This window comes from Dermochelys coriacea, chromosome 8 (genome assembly GCF_009764565.3).
Source record: "Dermochelys coriacea isolate rDerCor1 chromosome 8, rDerCor1.pri.v4, whole genome shotgun sequence".
NCBI lineage: Eukaryota > Metazoa > Chordata > Testudines > Dermochelyidae > Dermochelys > Dermochelys coriacea.
The window spans coordinates 39,702,937-39,716,529 of record NC_050075.1 but is presented as its reverse complement, the minus strand read 5'-3'; the positions used below and the strand labels follow the sequence as shown (position 1 = coordinate 39,716,529).

At 46.7% G+C, this 13,593-nt stretch overlaps 1 protein-coding gene across 3 annotated transcripts in view; it reads right to left on the bottom strand.

Moving 5' to 3' along the window:
• The window catches only part of PCDH1 (protocadherin 1), a 134,427-nt gene that overhangs the window by 51,374 nt on the left and 69,460 nt on the right, over positions 1–13,593 (bottom strand). For all 3 annotated transcript variants that reach the window (XM_043490682.1, XM_038414755.2, XM_043490681.1), the window contains exon 4: positions 11,012–11,231. In XM_043490682.1, the coding sequence (XP_043346617.1) occupies positions 11,012–11,231 (220 nt within the window). The remainder of the gene's footprint in view (positions 1–11,011; positions 11,232–13,593) is intronic.

Sequence of the window (13,593 nt, the reverse complement as noted above, 5' to 3'; positions counted from 1 at the left end):
GTGAAGGCCAAGACCATAACTTGGTTAAAAAAAGAACTAGATAAGTTCATCGAGGATAGGTCTATCAATGGCTAAAGATGGTGTCCCTAGCCTCAGTCTGCCAGAAGCTGAGAATGGGTGTCAGGGGATGTATCACTTGATGATTGCCTGTTCTGTTCGTTCCCTCTGAAACACCTGCATTGGCCACTGTCGGAAGACAGGATACTGGGCTAGATGGACCTTTGGTCTGACTTAGCATGGTCGTTCTTATCTAGCTAACAAATCCGAGGAACTGTCCCAGATTGAGGTGTCAATAGAGGAGGTTTTGGAACAAATTGATAAATTAAACAGTAATAAGTCACCAGGACCAGACAGTATTCTCCCACTCAAGGAACTCAAATATGAAATTACAGAACTACTAACTGTGGTATGTAACCTATCATTTTAATCAGCTTCTGTACCAGATGACTGGAGGCAGGGGAACTGTTATAGAGGGGGCCAAGGGGCCATGGCCTTCCCACTTTTTCAAAGTAGACAGGCCTGGCCCATCTACCTTTTGCCACGGGCCTGGCCCTTTGCCCCTTCTCTTCCCCCCGAGGCCCCACCTCCTGGTCAGGCTAGAAGCTGAACCCACCTGGGTAAGAGCAGCCTGCGGAGCCCAAGCAGCTGGGGGGAGCCCCTGACCCTCCATCTGCTTGGGGTGGGGATTCAGGGGGCAGGGACATGGGCCAGAGGCTTCTCTCAGGCCCTCATCCCACCCCAGGCAGGTTGAGGGGACTGGGTTCCGTGGCCTGGCTTCAGCTTCCAGCTTGGCCAGGGGCGGGGCCTTAGGAGGAAGAGGAGGGGCAGGGGTGAGGCCATGGAGGGGGTGGGGCCTCGGGGTCCCCACACTTTTAGGCAGAATCAGTCGGCCCTGAGAGATAGCTAATGTGATGCCAATTTTTTAAACGGGCCCAGAGGCAATCCTGGCAATTAAAGGCTGGTAACCCTAATTTCAGGAGCAGGCAAATTGGTTGAAACTATAGTAAAGAACAGAATTATCTGACACATAGATAAAAACGATTTGTTGGGGAAGAGTAAACACAGCTTTTGTATAGGGAAAACATGCCTCACTGATCTATTAGAATTCCTTGCGGAGGGGTCAACAAACATATGGACAAGCATGATCTAATGGATACAGTGTAGCTGGACTTTCAGAAGGCCTTTGACAAGGTCCCTTTCCAAAGGCTCATAAGCAAAGTAAGCTGTCATGGGATAAGAGGGAAGGTCCTCTCATGGATCAGTAACTGGTTAAAATACAGGAAACAAAGGGTAGGAACAATTGGTCAGTTTTCAGAATGAAGCGAGGTAAATAGTGGTGTCTGTACTGAGACCATTGCTTTTCAACATGTTCATAAAAGCAGTAAACAGTGAGGTGGCAAAATTTGCAGATGATACAAAATTACTCAAGATAGTTAAGCAAAGCTGTCCAAAGCTTTTATACTGCTTGGACTCTCAGGGGCAAGGACTGATAAGCATAAGCAAATGATCCCCATGCCTGGACTAAATTAGCTGTAAAGGACATATAGAGCTTGCTTATTATAGTAGCTTCTATTACTTTTTGAAACTTAAGACTGGAACTCATTTGTGTGTATATATGCTTACCTGCTTTAACCTTGTAAATAACTCTCTTATTTCCTTTGGCAACTAGTTAATAAATCTTTAGACAGTTTATTATAGAATTAGCTACAAACTTTATCTTGGTTTGAGATCTAAAGATGCAATTAACTTGGGGTATGTGACTGGAAGTAACCTGAATATTGCTAAAAGAAAAGGAGTACTTGTGGCACCTTAGAGACTAACAAATTTATTAGAGCATAAGCTTTCATGAGCTACAGCTCACAGCTTATGCTCTAATAAATTTGTTAGTCTCTAAGGTGCCACAAGTACTCCTTTTCTTTTTGCGAATACAGACTAACACGGCTGCTACTCTGAAACCTGAATATTGCTGTGATCCTTGATGTAAGGGACCATCTATCACAAAGGTAAGCTTACCGGGTAGCAAGATAGACCGAAGTACCAAATTGGACTGTCTGTGACTCCATGTTAAGGCTGTTAAAGTGCTTGAGGAGTTTACACTTGATAACTGGTTGGTGAAATCTAAGGGCATGTCTACACTACAAGTTTATATTGACCTATGTTAGGTTGACTTATAGCCACTGCAGTAATTACTGGTGCAGTTCACATCCACATCCTTCTGTTGGTAATATACATTCTAACCAGGAGCACTTCTACTGACTTAAGAGGGGCAGTGTTGGGGGGTTAAGAGCCAGGGCTCTCAGCTCCTTGCAACTCCTCGCCCCCCCACCAGGAGCACAGCTCCCATCGGGAGAGGGACAGCGTCCAACATTCCCTCTTTTGGCAGGCCCAGTAATTCCATATCAACAACATGTAGCCACATACCACCCCAAGCAGGACTGCTAACACCCATAAATCACAACACATAGCCACATGCTGCTCTGGGCAGGATCATTAATATCCATGCACTATGACACACAGCCACGCACCACCTTACCAGGGCCACTAACACTCATCTGACCTGATACACGGACATGCACCACTCACACAGGCCAGTTAACTCATGTTGACTGTCACACACCATCCCACGCAGGTCCACTAAGAACCATTCACCATGGTATGCATCCTCATGCCATTCTAAGGTGGAGAGTTATTCTGAAGTTGCACCTTACCTGGGAGTGGATATAAGGAAATGAATGTATAGAAGTGGGGTTTACACACTTGGGGAGCCCTTTGAGCAGGTGGGAATAGAACAATTCTATCAATTGTGTTCCTGTGAGTTAAAAGTATGGTTGTGACAATCTCGGAATCTATCTGTGTGAACTCATGGATTCCAGTTTGATTTTATAACTCTCTGTATGTTTGTATGCTTATGTTTGATTTTTACTGTATTCTTGCATCATTCCTCTTGCGTGAAGGGGAGGGGAACTGACCCGTGGGGATCTGCCCCGTGGGGACAGTTGGTTAGGACCATCAACAGTTGAATAATCTTGCTGTAGCAGAACAATAAGATGCCTGACACCCAGAGGAACCCATTTTTCCAAGCAATGGGTCAGGGCCATTTGGTCATTCATTAGGCATTTGGCAAAGGGGACTACAACTTCATTTAAAAAAAAAAGCCTCCATCCAGCAAGAGAAAGGGGAGAAGACCAGAACCAGAAGCTGACAATGCTCAGCAAGAGGAGAAAAAGAAAAGAAAGAATCCTGAACCACCTGAAAACACACAGACCAAATCCCAAAGGCCTTTTGGAGTGAGGAAACTAAGACAGGGATTTGGGTACAGGATATCTGTATATCTCTTGTGCTATCTAAGAGTTAAGTGTGTATGTATTTAGAAATGCCTTAGCTGTGTTTGTGTGTTATTTGCTTACACTTTCATGTAGTCCCCAAAGGGGGAAGCAGTACACTGGAAGATTGGCAGTTTCAGTTGTCCTCTGAGAGCATGCACTAGCTCTTGGGGATCTAAGGAAAGCCAGCACTGGTTTCAGGGCCCAAGCAATTGATGTATGGAGTCGCACCTGGAATGTGTTCCTGGAGGCCCATAGCCAGATTGACAGTGCCTATACTCTGCCCAACCCAAGAAATAGAGCTGGGAAAATAGTGGCTTTTTTTAATTCAGAGGCAATTCTACCCCCTCCCCCCAAAAAAAAGTTTTGTTTTGGATCGAACTTAAAACCAAAATTTTCTGAATTTTCAAAACATTTTGAGTGAGATTGAAATTAAACATTTCAATTGCCTCAGTTTTGTAAGGATGCAGGGACTAAAACCTAGGTACGCAGAGCCTGGGGTGGCTGATATTCCCACCATACCAGCAGAAGGCCCTGCAGAGACACAGCCAGGAAGCGCTGTGGAGAATAGGCGTTGCAAGAACTACCACTCACAAGACCCAGAGTGATAGTACCCTGCAGTCCTCTGATTGGCCAAGTGCCCCTACTTAATCCCAGGTGTTGGCCCAGGAAGTTGTCTGAGCAACCACATAGACCTTGTGTGATGTTATTGACAGAATCTGTAACCGTATAGATCGTTGTTGCAACCAAAGTCCTGTAGTGGCACCAAATCTTGTATAAAGGGGGTCAAATAAGGTGTCTAAGACAAGGTTATGGTTTTCTTGTTATGATTATGCTATCTGTATATGTGTATCATTTTTGTAGTTGAAGTTATGCATATTGTCTCTATACTGTCTGTATTTCAAACTTATGCTATGCTTCTGGGTGACACCCCAGACAAATTGGTATCAGCTCTGCCTAGCCTGCTTGATGGCCATTAAGGACCATCAGCGATACAACTGACCCACTGAGAGAAGGCAGATATACCTTGTGACTGAGCAAAGTATGCAGGGACATGCCTATGGACAGAATTCTGAGGTTTTTCCAGGCCATGTGATGAGCAGTTTGTCCTTGGGACAAAGAAAGCAGAGACCACATGGCAAGAGACTACAAAAAGCTGCTGCAGCTCCTCCATCTTGTCTTCAACCCTGCTTCTTACCTCTGGAGGGACTTTGCTACAAACGGAAGCTCTACACAAAGGACTGATCATGGAATATCTCAAGGATGGAAGGGGCCTCAGGAGGTCATCTTTTTGTTCCTAATAAGCTTATTTTTATTATCCTTAATTCTGCTAGCCACAAATTTCTCTTTGTGTCCATTTGCTTCCCTTATCAATTTTCTGCAATTCCTAACTTCTGATTTATATTTGTTACTATCAACATCCCATTTCTTCCATTTGTTTGAAATATTTCATTTTTTATTGCTGCCTTTTCTTCTCCACTAATCCCTGGGTAGTTTTTTAACCAATTTGGCATTCTTCCTAAATTGTGGGATTGTGGCTTTTTGGGCATCTAGTAAAGTGTTCTTAAACAATTCCCAGCCTTTCCTTACCAGAGCAAGTCTTCAATATAATGAGAACAGATGTCTTCAGAGTGAGCAAGGGAGCTGGCAGCCTTATGGGTGAGTAATGCAGGGGTCCCCAGCTCAGTATTTCACACTCTACCAGATGACAGCATTGCAGAGTGCTGGGTAGGAAGTGGGGGACATCCTGGTCAGGTACTAAAGGTACCAACCAATTGTGTTACCAGGGAAGATGGCATATGTCAACGCCAAAATACTGTAGAGCTCTCTATGAACAGTTTACTAAATCTTTTTGGAAAGGCTCAAGCAGCCTTTGCAACTCAGAACTTCACTGCAGCTTGCACGGTGGGAGGCGTCCAATAAGGAAGGATCCAAAAGTGTCTGTGATAACCAAATAAGGGATGACTTACAGAAGAAAAGACACAACTACCATGCACTTTGCCTTCCAGCAGAAGAGATATCAAAAGATGATCATCCACCCATCAGATCTCTTAGGCTATCTCCTGGGGGAAAAGGTGAAGACCCGTCATTTTGAACATTTATTACTAGACTAGATAAAACTCTAGAAAATGTGCAATAGGGTGCAGTCCTGCACCTGCCACAGATGATGAGCTATGTGGGATCTAATAATAGTGTTTCTCCAGCATTAACTTCTCATTCTATGGGCAAGAATGGCCTATGCTTCCAAGATCTCAGAAATAAAACTAGATTTCCCTGTATGGCCCTTGTTGAGTTGGCACTATTAGAGAACTAGCTGGAGAAACTGAATGAGTTGATTCAAAGTCATGATGATATCTGCTCCATAGGACTCCTTAATTTGGGTAACACTACTACTCTGAGCTATGAAATTACTAATGGATCAGACCCTAATATGCTAGCCTCACCAGAGGAATCTCTAGCTAATTATCATGAAGTAAGGGAGCAGTGTAACTAGGTATCTTTCAAGCTACAGATCCCTTCACCTAGTTCCACAGTCACCCAGTGTATCACCTCGGTGGATCAGATTTTTTGACCCTATCCTCATATTCTCTGTTGATATAATTATCTTTGTTAGACAATCTGAAGAACATAGAGACAGGCTAGAGTTAATGTCAGAAGAAAAAGTAACAGATTTTTTAGATAAAGGAAATGCAGTGGATCTAATTTACCTAGATTTCAGTAAGGCATTTGATACCGTGCCACATGGGGAATTATTAGTTAAATTGGAGAAGATGGGGATCAATATGAACATCAAAAGGTGGATAAGGAATTGGTTAAAGGGGAGACTGCAACGGGTCCTACTGAAAGGCGAACTGTCAGGTTGGAGGGAGGTTACCAGTGGAGTTCCTCAGGGATTGGTTTTGGGACCAATCTTATTTAATCTTTTTATTACTGACCTTGGCACAAAAAGGGGGAGTGTGCTTATAAAGTTTGCAGATGATACAAAGCTGGGAGGTATTGCCAATTCGGAGAAGGATCGGGATATTATACAGGATGATCTGGATGACCTTGTAAACTGGAGTAATAGTAATAGGATGAAATTTAATAGTGAGAAGTGTAAGGTTATGCATTTAGGGATTAATAACAAGAATTTTAGTTATAAGTTGGGGACGCATCAATTAGAAGTAACAGAAGAGGAGAAGGACCTTGGAGTATTGGTTGATCATAGGATGACTATGAGCTGCCAATGTGATATGGCTGTGAAAAAAGCTAATGCGGTTTTGGGATGCATAAGGAGTAGAGATAAGGAGGTTTTAGTACCATTATACAAGGCACGGGTGAGACCTCACCTAGAATACTGTGTGCAGTTCTGGTCTCCCATGTTTAAAAAGGATGAATTCAAACTGGAGCAGGTACAGAGAAGGGCTACTAGGATGATCCGAGGAATGGAAAACTTGTCTTCTGAAAGGAGACTTAAGGAGCTTGGCTTGTTTAGCCTAACTAAAAGAAGGTTGAGGGGAGATATGATTGCTCTCATCAGAGGGATAAATACAGGAGAGTGAGAGGAATTATTTAAACTCAGCACCAATGTGGACACAAGAACAAATGGGTATAAACTGGCCACCAGGAAGTTTAGACTTGAAATTAGACGAAGGTTTCTAACCATCAGAGGAGTGAAGTTTTGGAATAGCCTTCCAAGGGAAGCAGTGGGGGCAGAAGATCTATCTGGTTTTAAGATTCTACTTGATAAGTTTATGGAGGAGATGGTATGATGTGATTTTGCTAAGTAATTGATCTTTAAATATTCAGGGTAAATAGGACTAATCCCCTGAGATGGGATATTAGATGGATGGGATCTGAGTTACCCAGGAAAGAATTTTCTGTAGTATCTGGCTGGTGAATCTTGCCCATATGCTCAGGGTTTAGCTGATCGCCATATTTGGGGTCGGGAAGGAATTTTCCTCCAGGGCAGATTGGAGAGGCCCTGGAGGTTTTTCGCCTTCCTCTGTAGCATGGGGCATGGTTGACTTGAGGGAGACTTCTCTGCTCCTTGAAGTCTTTAAACCATGATTTGAGGACTTCAATAGCTCAGACATAGGTGAGGTTTTTCGTAGGAGTGGGTGGGTGAGATTCTGTGGCCTGCGCTGTGCAGGAGGTCGGACTAGATGATCAGAATGGTCCCTTCTGACCTTAGTATCTATGAATCTAAGAATCAGTGGAGCCCTGAGCTCTCACTCTTTCTGCACTGCATCAAGTTTGTGTGTGTACCAGCAGCTGCTGGAAACTGGGGAGCCTGACTAACATGTGAGGGGAGCTTGACCCAGGCGAGGTGATGATGGCCACAAAATAGAGTTCTGTATCTCTTCAGCCCTGTTGTGTATGTGAACATGGTGTGTGCATGCATGTGTGTGTTGGCAAGCATGTATGTGTGATGCGCACGTGTGTGTGTGTGCACGCCTGGTTGCTGTCCATGGCAGTGAGCATGTTAGTGAAGACACTTTACTATAGGAGGGAGGGGAAAAGTTTATGAGCAGAAACTGATATTTTCAGCTTTCAGTGGAGCCATGTTCAGGTACTTCAGTCAGAGGATGTGCCTCCTTTGTGCAGGGCATTACCCGGAACGAGTGTCCCCTGCTCTGTCTAGGGTCTAGCTCAGTGGTTTTCAAACTTTTTTCTGGCAACCTAGTTGAAGAAAATTGTTGATGCCCATGCCCCAATGGAGCTGGAGATGAGGGGTTTGGATGTGGGAGGGGTTCAGGGCTAGAGCAGAGGGTTGAAGTACAGGGGTGAAGGCTGTGGGTTGGAGTCGGGAATGAGGGGTTCAGGGTGTGGGAGGGGACTCTGGCCTGGGGCAGGGGTTGAGGTGCAGGAGGGGGTCAGGGCTCTGGGCTTGGGGAGGAGGCTCTGGGCTGGGGCTGGGGATGAGGGGTTTGGGGTGCAGAGGGGGCTCCAGGTTTGGGGAGGCTCAGGGCTGGGGCAGGGGGTTGAGGTACAGGAGGGGGTCAGGGCTCCGGGTGCAAGCTCTAGGGTGGGGCAGGGGATGAGGGGTTTTGGGTGCAGTAAGTGGCTTTGGGTTTGGTGGGGGGGCTCAGGACTGGAGCAGGGGATTGGGGCAAGGGGTTGGAGTATGGGGTTGGGGAGTGGGCTTACTTCATGCGGCTCCCAGTCAGCATTGCAGTGGGGGCTTTCTGCCCCTTCTGGCACCACGAACCACACTGCAGCCCAGAAGTGGCAGGCACCATCCCCCCACCCCCCAGCTCCCATTGGCTGGGAACCAATGGGAGCTGGTGCTTGGGGCAGGGCAGCGTGCAGAGCTGGTGCTCGGGGCAGGGGCACATGCAGAGCCTTGTGGCCCCCCAGCCTAGGAGCTGGCTGCAACCCAGTGCCTTACATTCCATGACCCAGTACTGGGTCAAACCTGCAGTTTGAAAACCACTGGTCTAGCTCACTCCTTGCACTCTGCTCCCCTGCTGAGAATTGAATATCTCAGAGATCAACAACATAGTGGGGTCTAAATTATCTCCCTCTGCTGACTAGTCAAGGGGTCTCTCCAACAGCATGCTGACAGCTTTGCTGGAGCTGAAACTGACCTGAACAGGATTAATCATCAAAAAGGGGAAAAAAAAAATCGAGAATAGTCAGAATCCCAGAGGCTAAAGGCAGCTGCAGTTTTCACTAGCCAGAGGAAGAACTGTGTGGCTAAAGCACAGGGCCAAAATTCTGTTGGTGACACTGCAACCTGAGCATGTCACCTCCTCTTTCTGAGCCTCGGTTTCCCCACCAAAATCTTCCCCGGCAGATGCCATATGCTGTCAGTGGGAACTCTACTCTGCTGCTTGTTTCAGTCTTCTGTGAGTCCCCATCTGTCCTTTGTTCGACTCTCTCCTTCCTTCATCTCCTCCTCTGTCCAGCTCCAGTCTCTCCTCCTTTCCTATTCCCTCCTCTGTTTTCACAGGCACACGGCCTTCATCCTCTCCTGATCACTGTCATTATTGATGACATTCAGTCATTGCTCACCCAACTGACACAGTGTCATATCAGAATCTCCTCAACAGTCCCTTCCACTCACCCAGCTCTTACCTGAAGGTTATGACACAGCATACACGAGAGACCCCAAGAACCCCATCAGCCAGGCCCCAGACCTCCCCTTTCTTCCTTTTTTCCAGGCTGAATGTTTTTCCTCTTTGGGAGGAAGTGGTCTGTATGAAATTCCCACAGTCAGAGGGGGAGTTTTATGCCATTTTAGCACATCCTGGATTCAGGGGCCACTTCAGTCCTAGAGATTGCTCTAACTTGGTCTGGCTGCTCCCCCTGGGTTCACTGAGCAGCCCAGAATAGCTGGAGCATAATGCACTCCAACCATATCCTCTCAGGACTCTGTCCTAGAAACTGATAAGGAGGGATTTGAGGCACATCCCACCAGGCCTTTGCCACCACGCAATCTCCATCGCACCAAGGGTATTCCCAGTGGAGAGATCCAGTGGCTTTCCAACCCCCTTGGCTGCCTGAGCCCTCCCCTGCAGGCTTCGGCTACAGCAAGTACCCAGCAATGTGCTCACGCAGACGCCCTTTATCTACCCTGTCCCGAGTAAGGGAACCCCTGCTTATTTCCATCTCTCCCAGCACTAGGAAAATTCACAACAATAATTTTGCTGCCCTGCTCTTCCCCAAAGGTTTCTCTGCAGCCCACACAATGAGAGGCCTCATTTCAGAGGAAAACTCCTCAATGTCAGAATGCAGACGGCAGAGTAAGGGAGGTATTGGGCACATGGCCAGAGCCTGGGCAGCAGGAGGCAAGTTAGCCTGACAGAAGACAGCCTGGGGAAGTGTTTAGTTGGAGACAGACAGACCCCTGGCACTCAGAGGGCCAAAAACCGTGCCCATGCCATGCCTGAGATGGAGAAGAGGCAGATGATCTGTGGTGGAAGTGAAGAAACGTTTTTGATGGGACCATAAAAAAGAGTTAGGCTGTTATGGCGAACAAACTCAATGGAAAGCCCTGATGCCTTTGGGTTTGCCACAATCATGCTGCACCATGTCCTCTCTTCTTCCAATGTCTGTTGTTATCCCAAGGTTGGTTCTTTTGTATTCTCCCTCTCTGCCACTATGAAGGCTCCAATGGCTTCAATATCCACCTCTACACCAAGGAATCCCATAGGCTCTCTCCCCTCCATCTTGTTTCTACCCCAACTGCTCCTCTGAGTCTGTTTAAACAAGAGTTTGGAATCCAGTTTTAACATATAACACCATTGTACATGCTAGTCTAGACACTCCCCTGGCCTTTGTTCCAAGACACAAAGAGTTGTGATTTGCCCATGGGCTCAGTCACAAACTGTAACCCAGATCTCCCCTCTAACTATCCTTCATGATGTTCTGCTGACAATTCAAATCAGAGCCTTCTGGTTCCCCTCCTTCCTGTGCCATATCAGCCCCAGGCATCGCTTTAACTCCTTTACTCCTACCTCTCATGTCCTGTTTTCTCCTTTCTTCCTCTCTGAGCCCCTTCTCATCCTTGGTGGTCTCTTGCCTTCAGAACTGTGACTTTCTCTGGCCTCCCTGCCTCACGCTGTCCAAGTCTGTCCCAACATGGCTACTAACCCCCACACCTATCCCTTCTCAATGGGATGCAGATTTGCGAGTCTTTGAAGTGCCTGCAGCAAGACAATCTGCAGGAAGGAGGCTGACATGCATGCAGCAGGCTCTCTTACCGTTCTCAGGGTGCTCCATCTCCCCAATACTACCGTCAGGTGTGGTGCGCTCATAATGATCCTCAGGAAGAGCTAGTGGCCCAATCCGGGGCCCTGATGATGACTTGCTGCTGGGTGTCTCTGATTCTTCTAGCCCACTGTCATAGTAACTATGTTGTGAGGGATCTTGCAAGTCCTGTGCCTGATTAGCTGCAGAGAATGTCACTCGGCGATGAGGTAACTGCAAAGAAGAAAAGAAAAGAGATAAGAGGTGATACCAGCCACCAACAGGGAGTGATCAGGATTGGTTATGAAACCTTACCTCCCCAGCAGAGCACTGAGGACAAAGAACCACAGCTTTCTCTTGATCCTAAGCCCTGCCAACTGAAAAAATCTCTCATTTCATGAACCCCCCAATGGACAACATCTCCAACCCCAGAGTATCCCCACTCCCCTCCCAACAAAAAGTGTCACCTCCCCTCATTTCACGTGTCTCCCCTTGACTGATATCATCACTCACCTCAGGGGTCTTTCCGGTTCTCACCAAAGAAATCTGCCCCCCAACAGACATCATCTCTCACCTCAGAGTCCACCCTCCAATTTACACCATCTCAGAAACACCCCATCACCCAACAGACATCATCTCCTATTTCAGAGCTCCATGGAATCACCCCCCATCTCCCTTACTACCCCCAATTGACATAATTTCTTACCTCAGAACCCTCCCTGACTAGCAGTCCCCCAGCTAACATCATCTCTCATCTCACAGTCCCCCACAGGAATTACATTACACCAACTCTCATCTCAGAGCCAACTGCTTCCACAACAGACACAATCTCCAACTCAGAGGAACCCCAGCAGAGTTCCACAGAACAGGGTGCCAGAACTGCCTGATCTTTGTCTACCCAGCTGACATAATCTCACACCTCAAAGTCCCATTCACACCTGACACCACCTCTAACCTCAGGGGTCTTCCCTCAACTAAAACCATCTCTCATCTCAGAGATCCTGATTGACATAGACTCATAGACTTTAAAGCCAGAAAGAACCATCATGATCATATAGTCTGACCTCCTTCACTTCAGAGACTAGAGAACCTCATTCACCCACTCCTGTGATAGGACCATAATCTCTGGATGAATGCTGGAAGTCCTCAAATCTTGATTTAAAGACTTCAAGTGACAGATAATCCATCATTTACTCTACTTCAAACCAGCAAATTAAAAGTGCCCTATGATACAAAAGAAGGCAAAAAAAAAAAACAGGGTCTCTGCCAATCTGACCTAGGGAAACACTCCTTCCAGACCTCAAATATGGGGATCAGTTAGATTCTGAGCGTGTGGATGCAACCCACCAGCCAGACACCTGGGAAAGAATTCTTTATAGTAATTCAGAGCCCTCCCCAGTGTCCCAATTCCAGCTGTTGGAAATATTTACTAATCTCTCACCTCAACCCCCACTGACACCAAAACTCACCTCAGAGTCCCCCAAGTGATACCAACTCTTACTTCAGTGCAAACCCTACTATTGATACCATCTCTTACCTTAGAGCAACCTTTCCTGACTGCTACCAACTCTCTCCTCAGAGCAACCTTGCGATTGATACCAACCCTCACCTCAGTGCAATTCTCCCCTGATACCAACGTTCAAATCAGAGGGCACCCCAGATTGACACCACTTCTCACCTCAGCACAATCCCCTTGATTGATTCCAACTCTCACCTCAGTGCAACCCCCAGCTGACACCAACTCACACCTCAGAGTAACCCCCCAATTTATACCAACATTCACATCAGAGGGCACCGACTGATACCACCTCTCACCTCACCACAATCACCTTGATTGATTCAAATTATCACATCAATGCAATTCCCCTCCATCCCAATCGATACCAACTCTAACCTGAGCACTACCCCCTGATTGACAGCAACTCTCACCTGAGAGAAATCCCCAGGATTTATACCAACTCTGACCTTGGAGCAACTCCCCGATTAATATTAACTCTCAACTTAGAGAAACCTCCCTCATTTATCCCACCCCCTCTCAGTGCAACCCCGCATTTCACACTAATTCTCATCTTAAGGGAACTGCCCCCCACTGATACTAACTCTGACCTCAGAGCAACCCTTCTGATTTACACCACCTCTCACCTTACAGCAGGCCCCTGATTGACACAAACTTTCATTTCAGAGCAACCCTCCAATTGATATTAACTCTCATCCCAGCACAACCCCACAATGATTCAAATTCTCGCCTCATTGCAACCCCCTTGACTGATACCAGTTCTCCCCCTCCCCCCCCCCGATTGACAGGAACTCTGAACACTGAGCAACCCCTATAATTGATACCAACTATCACCTCAGAGAACACACACCCAGCTGACATCAACTATCACAGCAGAGTAACACACAACCCCAATTGGTACCAACTCTCACCTCAGATTAACCCCAACTGACATCATCTCTCAGCTCAGAGCAATCCCTGGATCATTAAAACTATCACCTCAGCACAACCCCCCACGGATACAAAAAAATCTCACAGCAGAGCACCCCCCTGCCCCAATTGATACCACCTCTCACATCAACACAACCAACTTGATCGATG